Source organism: Nomascus leucogenys, chromosome 17 (genome assembly GCF_006542625.1).
Source record: "Nomascus leucogenys isolate Asia chromosome 17, Asia_NLE_v1, whole genome shotgun sequence".
Taxonomy (NCBI): domain Eukaryota; kingdom Metazoa; phylum Chordata; class Mammalia; order Primates; family Hylobatidae; genus Nomascus; species Nomascus leucogenys.
This window is the reverse complement of record NC_044397.1, coordinates 84,981,779-84,999,941: the sequence shown is the minus strand read 5'-3', so window position 1 is coordinate 84,999,941 and position 18,163 is coordinate 84,981,779. Positions and strand designations below refer to the sequence as shown.

At 49.1% G+C, this 18,163-nt stretch overlaps 1 protein-coding gene across 1 annotated transcript in view; it reads left to right on the top strand.

Moving 5' to 3' along the window:
* Positions 1-18,163, top strand: part of POU2F2 (POU class 2 homeobox 2) — an 87,765-nt gene that overhangs the window by 64,499 nt on the left and 5,103 nt on the right. The window contains exons 7-12 of the mRNA XM_030797094.1: positions 12,908-13,013; positions 13,111-13,202; positions 16,795-16,956; positions 17,109-17,250; positions 17,345-17,493; positions 17,576-17,752. Of these exons, the coding sequence (XP_030652954.1) occupies positions 12,908-13,013; positions 13,111-13,202; positions 16,795-16,956; positions 17,109-17,250; positions 17,345-17,493; positions 17,576-17,752 (828 nt within the window). The remainder of the gene's footprint in view (positions 1-12,907; positions 13,014-13,110; positions 13,203-16,794; positions 16,957-17,108; positions 17,251-17,344; positions 17,494-17,575; positions 17,753-18,163) is intronic.

Below are 18,163 nucleotides of genomic sequence, written 5' to 3'. Positions count from 1 at the left end.
GCTGCTAGGACCTAGCAAGTGAAAGTTTCCCAAAGAAACCAACTGAGTGTGATGGGAATGGGGGAAGAGAAATGTAATGTGTGTCTGATGGAATCAGGACCCACATCTGTCCAGGCTTTCAGGAGGAGGTGGGATCTGAACTCAGGGGAATGGGAAGGAGTTTGCTGGGAAGGGGCTTCCAGGCTGTGGGAATGGCAAGTGCAAAGTGAGAAAACAGGGCAGGCCGTAGTGGCACAAATAGGGATGGATGAGCTGGGAGGGAGGAGCCAAAGCCCAGGTCCAGGTGGCTGAAGAACACTCAGGAATATTTGGCTCAGATCACTGAAAAGGCCTGGTCTGGAATATCAGGCCCAGCTCCAGGGGTCTGTCTCCCTGTTTCATTGTAGGGCAGGTAAAATGGGTGTCAGCATTTCCAGACTTGTAGCTATCCTGCCCAGGGAGATAAAATATGTCCCCTGGGCCAGGCGGGGTGGCTCAGGCCTGTAATTCCAGCACTCTGGGAGGCCGAGGTGGGTGGATCACTTGAGGTCAGGAGTTCAAGACCATTCTGGCCAACATGGTAAAACCCCGTCTCTACTAAAAATACAAAAATTAGCCGGCCATGGTGGCATGCGCGTGTAATCCTAGCTACTCGGGTGGCTGAGGCAAGAGAATTGCTTGAACCCAGAAGGTGGAGGCTGCAATGGGCCAAGATTGTGCCATTGCACTCCAGCCTGGGCAACAGAGTGAGACTCTGTCTCAATAAAACAAACAAAAACACGTCCCCTGGCTAGATTTGTGTCCTTGCCCTCGACCCCAGAGAAGGCAAGGTCAGCCCTACCAGGACCTCGTGACTTGAGGATGGGAAAGTGTAACCCCTGAAAGAGATGGGTTCTGCTGCTTGAATAAATTGAAGAAGGGGCAGTGGGTACCAGGCCAGTCAAAACTGCCCACCTGGAGGTGTGTGGTCAGTTCATCCACAGAGCCTTGGAGTCCAGGAGCCTGGCCCAGGCATGCCAGTTGTTCCCACTGGTTCCTGGGTTGGGATCTGCTGTTGCCTGTCTGTCCTGGAATTTTAGCATAAGGTAGCATGTGATGTAACATGCAGTCCATATGTAGGTATTTTTTTCTCCCTGTTGAATCGTTCTCTGTTTGTGGTGTTCTGCCCTGATCTCCACAACTTCCTGGGTTCCATGTCACAGGGCCAACTGCTGGGGGTCCAGAGAAGAACCCACACTGGAGAATGGCCACTCCTCTGCCCCTACTCCCATCTTTAGAACTTGCCCTGGTGGAGTGACTGTACTAATCGTAGAATGGACTGCAGGGGATAGGAGTAGAAACGAGAGCCCAGTAGGAAGTCCTTGAAGGCATACAGATGGGACATGAGGGTGGCTTGAGCCAGGAGGGTGAGGATGGGGGTCCTGGTTGCTATTTTGTATTGATTGGATAGGTCAAGGATGACTCCTAGGATTTTGGCTTCAGCAGCTGGGTGGTAATGACGTGGTTTCCTGAGTTAGGGAAGATGGGAGGAATGGGATGTTTTGGAAGGCTGGGGTAGAGAGCCAGCAGTTTCATTTTGGACATGTTAGGGTTTGAAGAGTCTATTAATCATCCACATGGGAACACCAACTAAGTAGATGCATATTTGAGGCTGAAGCTCAGCAGAGTATGTGGGCAGGAGCTGGAAGTTGTTAGTTGTCAGGAAGAGAATAAATTTGGCCAGGCACAGTGGCGTATGCCTATAATCCCAACACTTTAGGAGGCCAAAGCAGGAGGATGGCTTGAGGGGAGTTCAAGACTAGCCTGGGCAACATAGAGAGACCCCATATCTTAAAAAAATATATATTAGGCGGAGCTTGCAGTGAGCCGAGATCGCGCCACTGCACTCCAGCCTGGGCGACAGAGCGAGACTCTGTCTCAAAAAAAAAAAAAAAAAAAATATATATATATATATATTAACCAGGTGTGGTGATGCATGCCCATAGCCCCCAAGCTACTTGAGAGGCTGAGGCAGGAGGATCGCTTGAGCATGGGAGGTCAAGATGGCAGTGAGCTATGATTGCACCATGACACTCCAGCCTGGGAGATAGAGTAAGACCCTGTCTCCAAAGAAAGAGAGAAAGAAAGAAAAGGAAGGAAGGATAGGTGGACAGACAGAAGGAAGGAAGGACTCAGCCAGATTGGGTTCCCACCCTCAAGAGCTCACATTCAAGTGTGGTGACATGAGGTGGGCAATGGTAGCAAATGCTCATTTTGAGGAATATGTTGTAATTTCCAAAATGCTTTCTAGATAATATTACTCAGGCCTCAGAACAACCCAGTGAAGAATTAGACATTATTATCCCCATTTTACAGATAAGAAAACTGAGGCCCTGAGAGAGAAATGACTCAGTCATAATGACTGCCATTTATGAAGGACCAATTAAGTGAAGAGGAATCAGGCTAAACCATTCTACACATATTGTCTCATTTAATTCCTTTAACAGCTCCATGAAGTAAGACTTATTGTGGTGTCACCTGAGGAAACTGAGGCTTAAAGAGGGTAAGGAACGGCCTGAGGTGTGTGAGGGGCAGTCAGGATTCTGGGCTCCAAGGCCCAGGTCTCTCCATAACAACTTGCATCGTGATCCTGTACAGTTAAGGAGGCTGAGGCCCAGAGGGAAAGTGGCTTCCCCCAGGCACACAGCAAGAAGCAGGTGAGAGGGCTAAGGCTCAAACCCCCAAGTTTCCAAGCTGGAAGGGACCCTTGCACCCCACTAGTCTAACCTTCCCCTAGGTTAGGCGTTTCCATGTCACTGTTGTTGCCAGGTGGGGATTTTCACTCAGGTGGCTTCCATGGCAGGCACCCACTCCCTTCCCAGGCAGTGCGTCCCACCACCAGACAGACTGAGATTACTCAGAGTGTCAGAAAGCCTGACCTCATTTTAATTTTAAGTTTTATTTTATTTATGTAGTTATTCATTTTTTTAGAGACGAGGTCTTGCTCTATCGCCATCATAACTCACTGCAGTGAGGTGCAGTGGCGCCATCATAACTCACTGCAACCTCGACCTCCTGGCCGAAGCATTCCTCCCACCTCAGCCTCCTGAGCAGCTGAGACTACAGGCACGCGCCATCATATCTGGATAAGTAAAAAAAAAGAAAGTTTGTGGAGATGGGGTTTCACTATGTTGCCCAGCTGGTCTTGAACTTCTGGCCTCAAGTGATCCTCCCACCTCAGCCTCCCAAAGTGCAGGGATTATAAGCATGAGTCACTGCATCCAGCTGAGTTTTATTTTATTTTTAAGTAGCAAATAATCATTGTATATATTTATGGGGTACAATATGATGTTTTGATACAGGTATATATTGTGGAATGATCAAATCAGGCTAATTAGCATACCTATCACCTCAAATATTTATCATTTCTTCGTGGTGAAAACATTTAAAGTACTCTTCTTGCCAGACACAGTGGCGCAGTGTAATCCCAGCTACTTGGGAGTCTGAAGCGGGAGGATGGCCTGAGCCCAGGAGTTCAAGGCTGCAGTGAGCTATAATCACGCACTGCACTCCAGCCTGGGTAACAGAGCAAGACCCTGTCTCTTAAAAAACAAAAACAAAAACTAAAACTGAAACTCTCTCTTTGATATTTTGAAATATACAGTACATTATTAGCAGTAGACACTGTGCAGTAGAACACCAGAATGTATTCCTGTTATCTCACTGAAACTCTGTGTCCATTGTCCGCCTTCCCTTTCCCCATCCATCCTCCCCTCCTCATTTTGAACACAATCTATCACGATATAGTTTACATAGTTCCCAGACCCCACTCCTTCCTGTTCTCCCCTACTCTGGACTTAACTTGTCTTAGAAAGGGAAGATCCAGAACTGGTCACAATTTGCCATATCAGGGATGGCAAAGTAATGTCAACTCATGTGCCAACACCGTTCCAGTCATGGTGGCTGCCAGAGCTTGTGTGGAGGCCCCTAATGGGGGTGCGAGAGGCCGTGGGGGGTGGGCCGTCTGGCCTGTGCACTGGAGTGAGGTGCAGCACCTGGGCCGTTGCAGCCGGCCGGCTCTGGGGCCCAGCCTTCTCAAGTTCACTGTCATGGCTTTCTCTTCCCCCCCAGGTGGAACTGAGCCCTGGTGGGAAAGTGGGCAATTCACCCATGTATCCTGTAATCCACATATCGATCTTTCTGCCCCCAGTCATAGCCAAAGTCCCAGCTATGGCAAAGTACTGCCAGTCTGTCCTGAGGTTTCACCTCATTCATTCATTGAAAATGTATTGATCACCTATGAGGCTCCAGTATAGGTGATCAAAATACAGCAATGAGCAAGAATCGGTACCGTCCCTTCTCAGCTTTCACAGGCATGCTAGCTCTTGTGCTAGGTTTCCTTAAAGCTTAGGGACAGAGCAGCTGATCCACGAAATATGCCAGCCAAGGTCTCTTCTCTGGCCTGTCTCCATTTACTATAACTTCTCCACCCTCTGACTTGTGTGCTCTGACCCGTGTGCTCTGACTCGGACGTAACACTCCCTCAAGTGGCTTCAGATGGCCATGCTGCTGCTGGATTGTGGAGAAATGGCGCCTCCTGCCGGCTTACCCTAGTCCTGAGCCAACTTACTGTTCCTGTTCACCCAGAATCTTATCTTCTCTCCTTTCTTTCTTTTTTTTTTTTTTCTTTGTTTTATTTTGAGACAGAGTCTCGCTGTGTCACCCAGGCTGGAGTGCAGTGGCGTGATCATGGCTCACTGCAGCCTCGACCGCCCAGGGTCAGGCCATCCTCTCACCTCAGTCTCCCGAGTAGCTGGGACTACAGGCACGTGCCACCATGCCCGGATTTTTTTTAGAGACCCTGTCATGTTGCCCAGGCTGGTCTGGAACTCCTGGGCTCAAGCATTCCACCTGTCTCAGCCTCCCAAAGTGCTGGAACCATAGGTGTGAGCCATCATGCCCCACCATCTTTCTCCCCTTCTTTCATTCCTTTAGCTGGCAAATATTTAGAGAATATCACCATGCCCAAGTGCCTTTCTGGGGGAGGATATAGCAGGGAATGAGGTAGATAAGTCTGTGCCCTCTTGGAGCTGACACCCGCTGTAGGTGGGGAGATAGGCAGGAAGCAGATAATTGCTATGAAGGAAAGAAAAGAGCGTAATAGAGAGTGTTGGAGGAAAAGGAAGACTTCATAAGAGCATGTGGCCAGAGAAGGCCTCTCTGAGGAGGGGGCGTTTGATGGAGACTTAAATGATGAGGAGGGACCACCTCTGTGTAGCTCTAGAAAGGGTATAGCAAAGGTACTGAGGTGGGGACTTCTTTGTGGGTTCAGTAACAGGAAGGAGACCAGTGGGGCTGGATCAGAGTTAGGGAGTTAGAGTCGTGTGAGGCAAGGAAGGAGAGGCAAGCGGGGGTGGTGGGCAGGCCATGCAGGGCCATGGCCTGGATCTGGATTATACCACAAATGTGATGAAAATCAGTAGAGGCCTTATGGCTTAGTTTATATTTTAGAACAGGGACTTGGACTCCACAGACCACCCCTAGAAGAGTCTGTGCATAGAATTCAGAGTCCATGAACTTGGATGGGAAAAAAATTACATCTCAATTTTTACTATCTTCTGACCAAACCATAGCATGTCCCTCTATCATGAATATAGACAACAGACAACAGTAGTATTAGCTGTACTCAGACTTTGCCACCAAGAGAATGCACGCAGATTTTCAAATTCTCTTATAGTTGTTGCAGATCTCTCAAAATACTGTTTTCACTCATGATTGCTTTGAAATTACAGTAGTCATCAGATCTATTGCTGGATCTTGTTACTTAATGTGCTAATAAAGAAACCCATAAATGATTATATGACCACTCAAAATATGTTTCATGACTATATTTTTTAAAATTTTAATTAATTTTTTTTTGAGACGGAGTCTCACTCTGTTGCTCAGCTGGAATGCAGTGGCGTGATCTCAGCTCACTGCAACCTCTGCCTCCTGGGTTCAAGTGATTCTCCTTCCTCAGCCTCCTGTGTAGCTGCAACTACAGGTGCCCGCCACCACACCTGGCTAATTTTTTTCTGTATTTTTTGGTAGAGATGGGATTTCACCATGTTGGCCAGGCTGGTCTCGAACTCCTGACCTCAAGTGATTCGCCCGCCTTGGCCTCCCAAAATGCTGGGATTACAGGCATTAGCCATCGCACCCAGCCAAATTTTAATTAATTTATTTTATTTTATTTTGTTTTTTGGAGACGGGTGTCTCTCTTTGTTGCCTAGGCTTCAGTGCCATGGTGTGATCATAGCATACTGCCACCTCAAACTCTTGGGTTCAAGGGATCCTCCCACCTCAGCATCCCGAGTAGCTGGGACCACAGGCATGCACCACCATGCCTGGCTAATTTTCCTTCTCCTTCTTCTCCTTTTCCTCCTCTTCCTCCCCCCCTCCTCCCCCTCCTCCCCCTCCTCCCCCTCCCCCCCTCCTCCTCCTCCTCCTTCTTCTTCTTCTTTTTTTTTTTTTTGTAGAGACAGGGTCTTGCCATCTTGCCTAGGCTGGTCTCAAACTCCTGGGCTCAAAAGATTCTCACATCAAGCCTCCCAAAGTGCTGGAATTATAGGCATGAACCACTGTGTCCAGCCAGTTTTTATTTTAGATTCAGGGATACATGTGTAGGTATGTTACAAGGGTTATATTGCATGGATGCTGAGGTTTGGGGTATAATTTTTCCTGTCACCCAGATAGTGAACATAGTACCCGGTAGGAAGTTTTTCAGCCCTTGCCCTCCTCCCTCCCTTTGGAGTCCCTAGTGATGATGACTATAATTCTATGTGATTGATTTCATTTGAAATTCTATATATTTGGCTGGGCATGGTGGCTCACACCTGTGACCCCAGCATTTTGAGAGGACGAGGTGGGTGGATCATCTGAGGTTGGGAGTTAGAGACCAGCCTGGCCAACATGGTGAAACCCCTTCTCTACTAAAAATACAAAAATTACCTGGGCATGGGCATGGTGGGTGCCCTGTAGCCTCAGCTACTTGGAAGTCTGAGGCAGGATAATTGCTTGAACCCGGGAGGCAGAGGTTGCAGTGAGCCAAGATGGAGCCACTGTACTCCAGCCAGGGTGACAGAGGGAGACTCCATCTCGTCTCAAAAAAAGAAAGAAACAGAGAGTGAGAAGGGAAAGAAAGAAAAGAAAGAAAAAGAAAGAAAGAAAGAAAGAAAAAGAAAGAAAGAAAGAAAAAGAAAGAAAGAAAGAAAGATCCTATATATCATATGTTATGTGTTTTTAATTCTGAGAAGAGGGCAATGGGTTTTTATTTTTTTTCGGATGCTGAAGAATTCAGGGCACAAAAATGTTTAGAACTCTATTGTTTTAGACCCCTCTCTGCCTGCCTGGGGGCGAATGGATGGTCTGGGGTAGAAGGATGGTGGTTTGGACCAGGACAGTCACTGTGGACAGGAAGAGATGTAGAGGGAACTGGGAGGACTTGCAGATGGATTGGATGGATGGGGAGAGGAAGAGAAGGAGGGATTAAGGCTGACCCCTAAGTCTCTGGTCTGAGAAACTAGACAGGGATGTGGTTAAATGTTTCCCATCTGAACTTCTCACCATGAGACCTTCTGCAAACTGGGATGCACTTTCCCCATTCTTTCCTCTCTCTGGTGATTCAGAATGAAACCCACAGACACCTCCCTAGGCTTCTGGAGGAAAGGGGAATTTTCACTGAGAGTCATGCTAGGGCTTCACAGTTGATCCACATCTGGAGGGAGGTGACCATGGAGGTGTTACTGGGCTGGGGTAGCTAGGAAAGGGAAGGTAGGGTGGACATTGTTTCACAGGATAGAATGCTAGGACTTCAGAACCCTTAAGCTAGATTCTGAGATGATTAGCAGCAAGAGTGGGAGAGGTCAGGAGCACAGGAGTACCCAGCCCACTGCCATACGCGGAATAAGCAGAGGCACCCCCAGGGGGTCAGGGAATAGCGCTGAGCTGTTGAAAAGCAGGGATGTTGATCAGCAGTGACTGTTTGGGGGGAGTGTGGGTGAGACACTGGGATATTTATTTACTCAGGCCAGGTACGTGTTTCAAATCCCAGAGGTATGGATGGTATGGTTTTCCAGACATCAGCTATGCATACCCAAGCAAATATCCAGATATATTCTTTTTTTGTGTGTGTGACACAATCAGTACCACCTCATACCCTCTGTTCTGCCTCTTGAGCTTTCCACTCAACAGGACATCCTGCAGATTGTTCCATATCAGGACACAAAGAAACTCCTCATTCTTGTTGATGACTGCATAGTATTCCACTGTAGAGCTCTACTCTCATTCATCCAACCCGTCCTGTCTTGCTGCATGCTCAGCTACCTTCTACTCTTTTGCCAGAATGCCACTTGCTGCTAGGAATAGCCTTCTAGAGAGGTAATTTTTCACCTCTCTAGAAGGCTATTCCCAGCCTTCTAGAGTGAGAATAGATAAATTTCTAGCAGTGGAATGGCTGAGTTGAAGGCTGTGTGCAGTTGTAATTTTGACAGACATTGCCAAATCACCCTCTCACCAGCATGTATAAGAATGTGTTTTTCCCCACACTCCCCAATTTAGTATTACACACTATTTTTATATTTGGTGATCTGAGAGAAAAATGATATCTCAGTGCAATTGCAGTCGTGTTTATCTTATTGCGAGTGAATCTATTTCCATCCAGAGCTGTTCACATTTATTTCACTGGGCACTCTCCAGACCTGTCTGTCAGCCACATTACTACTGGGTTGTCAGTTTTTTACTTATGGATTTGTAATCACTATTTTTTTCTTCTTCTTTTTTAATTATATAGAGTTATTTGCAAAATCACTCTTTGTATATTAAAGAAATGAGCCCCTTCTGGGCTGGGCGGGGTGGCTCACGCCTGTAATCCCAGCACTTTGGGAGGACTAAGTGGGCGGATCACAAGGTCAGGAGATCGAGACCATCTTGGCTAACATGGTGAAACCCTGTCTCTACTAAAAATACAAAAAAATTAGCCAGGCGTGGTGGCAGGCGCCTGTAGTCCCAGCTACTTGGGAGGCTGAGGCAGGAGAATGGCATGAACCCAGGAGGCGGAGCTTGCAGTGAGCCGAGATGGTGCCACTGCACTCCAGACTGGGCAACAGAGCGAGACTCCATCTCAAAAAAAAAAAGAAAGAAATGAGCCCCTTCTGTTGAATTGCTTATATATTTTCCCAGTTTGTTCACTTCCTGGCACATCAAATTGGTCTTTAGAATAATAGCATTGGGAAGAATTGAGGGGCATGTGCCAACCCCCACAATTTCCCAGAAGGAAAAAAATTGTAAGTGACATGTTATAGCTTTCAACTCTACATAAAATTTGCCAAGTAAATGATGAAGCATCAGTCTTGGTTCATTAACATATCTATGTGGAACACCTACTGGGTGCCAGGTGCTGTTCTAGGCACTGAGGATACAGCGATGACTGAAACAGTCAAGATCATGCTCTCATGGAGCTGACGTTCCAGTGAGAGGGGCATGTCATGAATAAGTAAACAGGAGGAGCGATGCCTGGAGATGGTGATAAGCCTTCTGAGGGAGATGAAATGGGGTGATAAGGGGAGGCCGGGCCGGGGGCTGGTGTAGACTGGGTGGTCAGAGGGCACCTCTGAGAGGGTGACTTTGTGTTAGGACCCAGGCATTAGTGTCAGAAGTAGAACTGCCCAGTAGAGGGAACAGCATGTGTAAAGGCCCTGAGGCAGGAACATGCTTGGTGCATTTGGAAAAAAAAACAGAAAAGGGCTAAATGGCTGGAGCACAGCCAAGGAGGGAGAGGGCGGTGGGAGATGAGCAGGGAGATGAGCACAGGCCTCAGTATAAAGGGACTTGTAGGCAGGTGAGGGGTTTTGTTTGCATTGTTGAAGCCATTGGATTGTGTGTGTAAGGCGGTTTTGCTTTTTCTTTCAGAAATGTTTAAACGTAAAAGTAGAGAATTATGTCATACTCTTCACCAAGCTCAATAGATGTCAACATTTTGCCAGTCCTATTGGCAAATAGGATTTCATCTAAACTCCTCACTTTTTTTGGTGGGTGGAGGATTGGATTTTTTTTCCTCTCCCTCTTTCCCTACCTCATCCCCCCTTTTTTCCCTTTATTTTACTTTATTTTTTACTCACCATTATACAAACAAGATTGTTTTTTCTTTTGAGATGGGGGTCTCACTATGTTGCCCAGGCTGGTCTTGAACTCCTGGCCTCAAGCAGTCCTCCTGCCTCAACCACCCAAGGTGCTGGGATTACAAGCACATACCACTGTGCCTGGCCCTGTCTTAAAAAATACTTGTATTAAAATATAATGCATATGTAAAGGTGCACAAATCATAGGTATACAGCTATGAGCACTCCCATGGAACTGGTACCCAGATCTAGAAATAATGTGGCCAGCTCCCAGAAGCCCCTGGTGTCCCTTTCAGTCTTTACTCCCCAAACTTCAACCATTAGAATCGTACAGGATGTTCTCTGTCATGACCAGCTCTCTCACTGATTATGTTTGGGAAGTCTATGTTGTGGCATGTAACCGTGACTTGTGGACTGCTCATTCTCGTTGCTGTAGCTTCCACTGAAACAGTTTCTTACCCATTCTACTGTCGTGCGCGCTTGGGCTATCTTCAAGTCCTGCCTATTTCAGATGGTCCACGTGAACATTGTAGTACACGTCTTGTGGTAAACACATACACATGTATGGTGGGTTACATGCAGGAGTGGAGTTGCTGGGTCATAAGGGTGGTGTATGTTTAGCTTTCTTTTTTTTTTTTTTTTTTTAAGATGGAGTCTCGCACTGTTGCCCGAGCTGGAGTGCAGTGGAGCAATCTGAACTCACTGCAACCTCCGCCTCCCGGCTTCAAGCGATTCTCCTGCCTCAGCCTCCCAAGCAGCTGGGATTACAGGCGCCCACCACCACGCCCAGCTAATTTTTTGTATTTTTAGTAGAGATGGGGCTCCACTATGTTGGCCATGCTGGTCTCAAACTCCTGACCTCGTGATCCTCCCGCCTCGGCCTCCCAAAGTGCTGGGATTACAGGCATGAGCCACCAAGCCTGGCCAGCTTTCTTAGATAGCGCCTATATTAGTTTGCTAGGGCTGTCAAAACAAAGAACCACAAACTGGGTGACTTGAGAGAAATATATTGCCTGACAGTTCTGGAGGGTGGAAGTCAGAAATCAAGCTGTCAGCAGGGTTGTGAGGGAAGGATCTGTCCCTTCTGAGGGCTGTGAGGGAGAGATCTGTTTAGGCCTCTCTCCTTGGCTTGCAAGTGGCTGTCTTTTCCCTGTGTCTCTTCACATCATCTTCCTGTTATCCATGTCTATGTCCAAATTTGCCCTTTTTATAAGGACACAAGTCATATAGGATTAGAGCCCACCCTAATGACCTCATTTTAACTTGATCATCTGCCAAAGACCCTATCTCCAAATAAGGTTAATCTCTGAGGTTCTGGGGGTTAGGATTCCAACATATCTTTTTGGGGGGTGGCAGGGAGTTGGGGGAGACACTGCAACCTATAACAGTGCTAAAGAGCTTCCTGAAGTGGTTGTACTAATTTACACTACTTGCTGGAGTATTTTAAAGCTAATTCCAGATGTGAAATCATTTGCCTTGGGAGGGTTTTTTGTTTGTTTGTTTTGTTTCTTGAGACAGAGTCTTGCTCTGTCACCCAGGCTGGAGTGCAGAGACACAGTGGCATGATCTCGGCCCATTGCAATCTCCGCCTCCGGGTTCAAGCGATTCTCCTGCCTCAGCCTCCCTAGTAGCTGGGACTACAAGTGTGTGCCACCATGCCTGGCTAATTGTATTTTTAGTAGAGACAGGGTTTCACTGTGTTAGCCAGGATGGTCTCGATCTCCTGACCTCGTGATCTGCCCGCCTCGGCCTCCCAAATTGCTGGGATTACAGGTGTGAGCCACCGTGCCCGGCCAGGAGTATTTTTAAAGGAGGAAAGACCTGGTCTGGTTTACAATTTTATTATTTATTTATTTATTTATTTTTGAGACAGAGTCTCGCTCTGTCACCCAGGTTGGAGTGAAGGGGCGTGATCTCAGCTCACTGCAACTTATGCCTCCCGGGTTCAAGCAATTCTCCTGCATCAGCCTCTGGAGTAGCTGGGACTACAGGCGTGTACCACCAAGCCAGGCTAATTTTGTATTTTTAGTAGAGATGGGATTTTGCCATGTTGGCCAGGCTGGTCTTAAACGCCTGGCCTCAGGTGTGTCCGCCTGCCTCAGCCTCCCAAATTGCTGGGATTACAGGCATGAGTCACCACACCCGGCCTGGCTTATATTTTTAAATGATTCTATTTGTTCTGCGGAAATGTTAAAACAAGGCAAATATTTCATCAAGAAAGAAAGGGTAGCCGGGCGCGGTGGCTCACGCCTGTAATCCCAGAACTTTGGGAGGCCGAGGCGGGCAGATCACGAGGTCAGGAGATTGAGACCATCCTGGCTATCATGGTGAAACCGTCTCTACTAAAAATACAAAAAATTAGCCAGGAGTGGTGGCGGGCACCTGTAGTCCCAGCTACTCGGGAGGCTGATGCAGGAGAATGGCGTGAACCCGGGAGGCGGAGCTTGTAGTGAGCTGAGATCACGCCACTGCACTCCAGCCTGGGCAACAGAGCGAGACTCTGTCTCAAAAAAAAAAAAAAAGAAAAAGAAAGAAAGAAAGGGTAAATAAAGAGTGAGCCCTCCCAGGACTGCCCAGTTGGGACTCTCTGGTACCCCATGGTAGAAGCCTCTGGGTGCCCTTAGCTCAGGGATGCCATTCAGAGTCCGAGTGGACGATCCCTCACTGCCCAGTGCCAAATCGCCATGTGGAGCAGCTTCCTGGTTTCAGCCCCTCAGGGTTCAGGTGATGCAGAGAGGATGAAACCCAGCCAGGACTCAGGCTGTCTTTCTGTCCACCCCGCTCCCTGCCAGGACATACAGCAGCTCCTCCAGCTCCAGCAGCTGGTGCTTGTGCCAGGCCACCACCTCCAGCCACCTGCCCAGTTCCTGCTACCGCAGGCCCAGCAGAGCCAGCCAGGTAAGGCCCCCACCCCAGATGGCCTCTCTGATGCCTCCACAGAACTTCCTCACCTTCCCCTCCCCCTCACCCTGTGTGTTTCCCCTTGTCTCTCCAGGCCTGCTACCGACACCAAATCTATTCCAGCTACCTCAGCAAACCCAGGGAGCTCTTCTGACCTCCCAGCCCCGGGCCGGGCTTCCCACACAGGTGAGACTGTCCATTGAGTGCACCAGGCCAGGCCAGCAGCAAGGCCTGCTGAAAGCTGGGTAAACGGGGGCGGGGGGTGAGTGAGAGTCTCCTTTCCATTTGACCCAGCCACACTCTGCCAGTGATTTGCTGTGAGACCTCAGGCAAGCCCATCTCCCTGTTTGGGTCAGCCTCTTCCTCTATAGAATGACGGGAGCTGGCCCAGACAAATGGTTCTTAACCCTTTCAAGCACATGGGCTCCTTTGAGAATATGATGAAAGATTTAGATCTGATCCCCATTCCCCCAAAATGCTTGTGTGTAAAAACACACAAAATTGCAGGGGGTTGTGAGCCTTTAGGTTACAAATGCCTCGGGCCTCTTCCAGCACTGCAATGGAGGATTCTCTGAACAAGGCATTCGTTAGGTAATTATTTCACATCCACTTCCCAGACTGGAGACCGAAAACAAGGCCCACAGGTGTCTTTTATTTGGCCGTTGTCAACTAAATTCCCAGAAAGCACCACATTTCCAGCTCCTCTTGATAAACCAGAAAATCTGGTAGGGCTGTAACTGTGTCTATGTGGTGGCTTGGCGCAGTGAGCAGTTGGCTTGGCCACTGGAAGGAGCAGAGGCCCCTTAGGGTGCCAGCTCTCCAGGCCACCTTGGCACCTGGACCCCAAGGCCTTTCTTTCAGTTTGCTGCCTGAGTTCTAGACTTTAATGATAATTTTCACTACCTTTTAATGAATTTCAAAGTTTTTTTCTACCCATTTTTTATAGCCCTTTAAAAAAATATATGTGAACTATTTCAGGACTGACTGAAGAGATTAGAGACTAATACAGGTCTTAACTGCAGTTCTGAAATCCCAAATGCTCAGAAAGTCAAGTTGTTCTTGCACCACTGGCATGAGAACTCGTTTGACTGCAAAACCTGCCCTGCCATGATATAAGCCAGTGTATGACTTTTCTTTGTCCCTCTTGGTATGGCATTTTTGCTGCTGCAAAACTGTTACTGTATCTGATTATGGAGTAATATCCTTGACCCTGGTGGGGGGCGGGCAGGCCACATTATCTATGATATACATCCTATGTAGGCTTTCTTTTTTTCTGGTTGTTTTTTTTTTTTTTTGAGATGGAGTCTTGCTGTGTTGCCCAGGCTGGAGTGCAGTGGCTCAATATCAGTTCACTGCACCCTCTGCCTCCCGGGTTCAAGCGATTCTCCTGCCTCAGCCTCCCAAGTAGCTGGGATTACAGGCATGCACCACCACACCCAGCTAATTTTTGTATTTTTAGTAGAGATGGGGTTTCACCATGTTGGCCAGGCTGGTCTTGAACTCCTGACTTCAGGCGATCCACCTGCCTCGGACTCCTAAAGTGCTGGGATTACAGGCATGAGTCACTGTGCCTGGCTGCCTATGTAGGTTTTCTGAAAACTGAAACAGGCACGGTGGTGCATGCCTATATTCTCAGCTCCTTGTGAACCTGAGGCAAGAGGATCACTTGAGCCTGGGAGTTTGAGGCCAGCCTGGGCAACATAGCGAGACTGGTCTCTAAAACAACAACAAAACCTGAGAGGGGTGAGAATAGGTGGATGATGAGAAATTACTTAATGGAGGCTGGGTGTGGTGGCTCACGCTTGTAATCCCAGCATTTTGGGAGGCCGAGGCAGGCGGATCACGAGGTCAGGAGATCGAGACCATGGTGAAACCCCGTCTCTACTAAAAATACAAAAAATTAGCCGGGTGTGGTGGCGGGCGCCTGTAGTCCCAGCTACTCGGAGAGGCTGAGGCAGGAGAATGGTGTGAACCCGGGAGGCGGAGCTTGCAGTGAGTCGAGATCGCACCACTGCACTCCAGCCTGGGTGACAGAGCCAGACTCCGTCTCAAAAAAAAACAAAAAGCAAAAAACAACAACAAAAAAGAAATTACTTAATGGGTACAATGTACACTGTTTGGGTGATGGATACACTAAAAGCCTACGCTTCATCACTGCCCAATACATTTGTGTAACAAAATTGCACTTGTACCTCTTAACATTTTGTTTTTTGTTTGAGACAGGGTCTTACTCTGTCACCCAGGCTGGAGTGCAGTGGTGTGATCACAGCTTACTGCAGCCTCAGCCTCCTGGGCTCAAGTGAAGTAGTCCCCATCCCTCCTGAGTAGCTGATACTGCAGTCACACCCCACATGCTTGGTTAATTTTTAAAATTTTTGTAGAGATAGGGTTTCACCATGTTGCCCAGGCTAGTCTCAAATTCCTGTGCTCAAGCGATCCTCCCACTTTGGCTTCCTAAAGTATTGGGATTACAGGTGTGAGCTATTGCCCCTGGCTGTCCTTAAATTTATACAAAAAAAAAAAGGTGGGGCACAGTGGTCACCCCTGTAATCCCAGCACTTTGGGAGTCCCAAGCGGGTGGATCACCTGAGGTCAGGAGTTCAAGACCAGCCTGACCAACATGAAGAAACCCCATCTCTACTAAAAATACAAAATTAGCCAGGTGTGGTGGTGTATGCCTATAATCCCAGCTACTTGGGAGGCTGAGGCAGGAGAATCACTTGAACCCAGGAGGCAGAGGTTATGATGAGCCAAGATCACACCATTGCATTCCAGCCTAGGCAACAAGGGTGAAACTCCATCTCAAAAAAAAAAAAAAAAAAAAAAAAAAAAAATTCCTAAACATCTGCCCCAGCATTTTGGAGAATAATGGATCAAGGACCTGAGTGACAAACATCCCTGTACCCACCACCTGGGTCATATCCTTTATTTTTAGGGCAATGAAGAATCCCAGATAGAGCTGTTGCTTTTTTGTAAATCTCCCTAATTGCCCTCCCAGTCCTTTTTTTTTTTTTTTTTTTAACTTTTACTTTATTTGCAATCTACTCATTGCTTAGGACTTAATTTCTTAAGAGATGTTTTAGATTCACAGCAAAACTGAGTGGAAGATATAGAGATATCCCATCTATCTCTGCCCCACACATGCACAGCTTCCCGCATTATCTACATCCCCAACCAGAGTGGTACAAGTGTAACAGCTGATGAACCTACATTGACACATCACTATTACCCAAAGTTCATAGTTGACATTAGGATTCACTCTTGGCATTGTACAGTCCATGGGTCTGCACGACCTACTCATTTTTAACCCGATTCTCTCAACAGCCCCATTGGGTAGACAGAACAGCAGTGATTATTCCCATCCTGCAGAGGGGGAAAGTGAGGCCTAGGCTAAGCAGTGATTTGGTGGCAGGGCCAGTCCTTGATTCCCAGGTTGAGATGAGGATGAACCACTGCCTCCGGCTCCAGGGAAACAGCCCTGGCACCAAAAGCTGGCTGCTCCTTCTGGGAGTTCGCAGGCGTGAAGGGACAGTGCAGAGAATCCCAGGCAATGAGGAAACCCATGTAGGGCAGCAGAGTCGGACCTTTAAAGGGATTAACAGTGCATGTGGAGGGACCTTTAAAGGGATTGACAGTGCTTGTGGAGGAAGGCGGGGGGAGTCTGCAGGCGGCGGATGGAACGCAGGGGCGAAGAGGGCGGGAGGAGGACTGTGCACCCATCGCTGAGCCCCATCCTGGTCCTCCGCCCTGCATCCCACCCACCTGCCCACCCCACCAGGCCGTGACCCGCCCTACGCTGCCCGACCCGCACCTCTCGCACCCGCAGCCCCCTAAATGCTTGGAGCCACCATCCCACCCCGAAGAGCCCAGTGATCTGGAGGAGCTGGAGCAATTCGCCCGCACCTTCAAGCAACGCCGCATCAAGCTGGGCTTCACGCAGGTCTGGAGGCACCTTGCAGGCTGGGCGGTGGGCGTGGGGGCGTGGCCAGTTGATGGAGGCCGCGAGGGGCGTGGCCAGTGGGTGGGCGGAGTGGGCCCAGTGCCGGAAGGCCCCACCCTGACCTCCGCCCCTTCCCCGCCCCACTGGCCCAGGGTGATGTAGGCCTGGCCATGGGCAAGCTCTACGGCAACGACTTCAGCCAGACGACCATTTCCCGCTTCGAGGCCCTCAACCTGAGCTTCAAGAACATGTGCAAACTCAAGCCCCTCCTGGAGAAGTGGCTCAACGACGCAGGTGGGACTAGGCTGGGGTTCCCGCGTAGGGGGCGGGCAGTGGCCGGTGGCCGCGGGAGGCGCCTTCTCATGCTCATGTCTCCCCCGGCGTACAGAGACTATGTCTGTGGACTCAAGCCTGCCCAGCCCCAACCAGCTGAGCAGCCCCAGCCTGGGTTTCGACGGGCTGCCCGGCCGGAGACGCAAGAAGAGGACCAGCATCGAGACAAACGTCCGCTTCGCCTTAGAGAAGAGTTTTCTAGCGGTGAGGCCCCCCTCTCCTGGGTGGCCCTCACCTGAGGGGTGGCGGGTGGTGGGCCCTGGGCTAACAAGCCCTCTGCCTGCAGAACCAGAAGCCTACCTCAGAGGAGATCCTGCTGATCGCCGAGCAGCTGCACATGGAGAAGGAAGTGATCCGCGTCTGGTTCTGCAACCGGCGCCAGAAGGAGAAACGCATCAACCCCTGCAGTGCAGCCCCCATGCTGCCCAGCCCGGGGAAGCCGGCCAGCTACAGCCCCCATATGGTACCAAGAGCCCGCCTGGGGGGTGGGAGACCACAGAGCTCCGCAGGCACCTGTGTGAAGCCCACCCTGCCTGGTTGTCCACAGAGCCTAGAACAGAGGCAAGAAGAGTCACTCTTGGAGACAGGCCATCATGTAGATGGGCACAGTCACACAGGGACAGTTTCCAGGGAACTGTGGTCTTAGGTGGGGGATACAAGCACACCTAGATACACACCGACATAGCCAGACACAGAGTTGTCACAGTGCCATAGCTACACAGGAAGGGATATATATGTCCTGGGACGTGGTCCAGGTTAGAACACACAGGCTCACAACCACACGGAGGCAGGGAGAGGCACTTATTTGCCATTCAGGGAAATTGTCACACCCATGGGCGTACTCTGAGGTCCATAGCTATATACAGGCCCACTT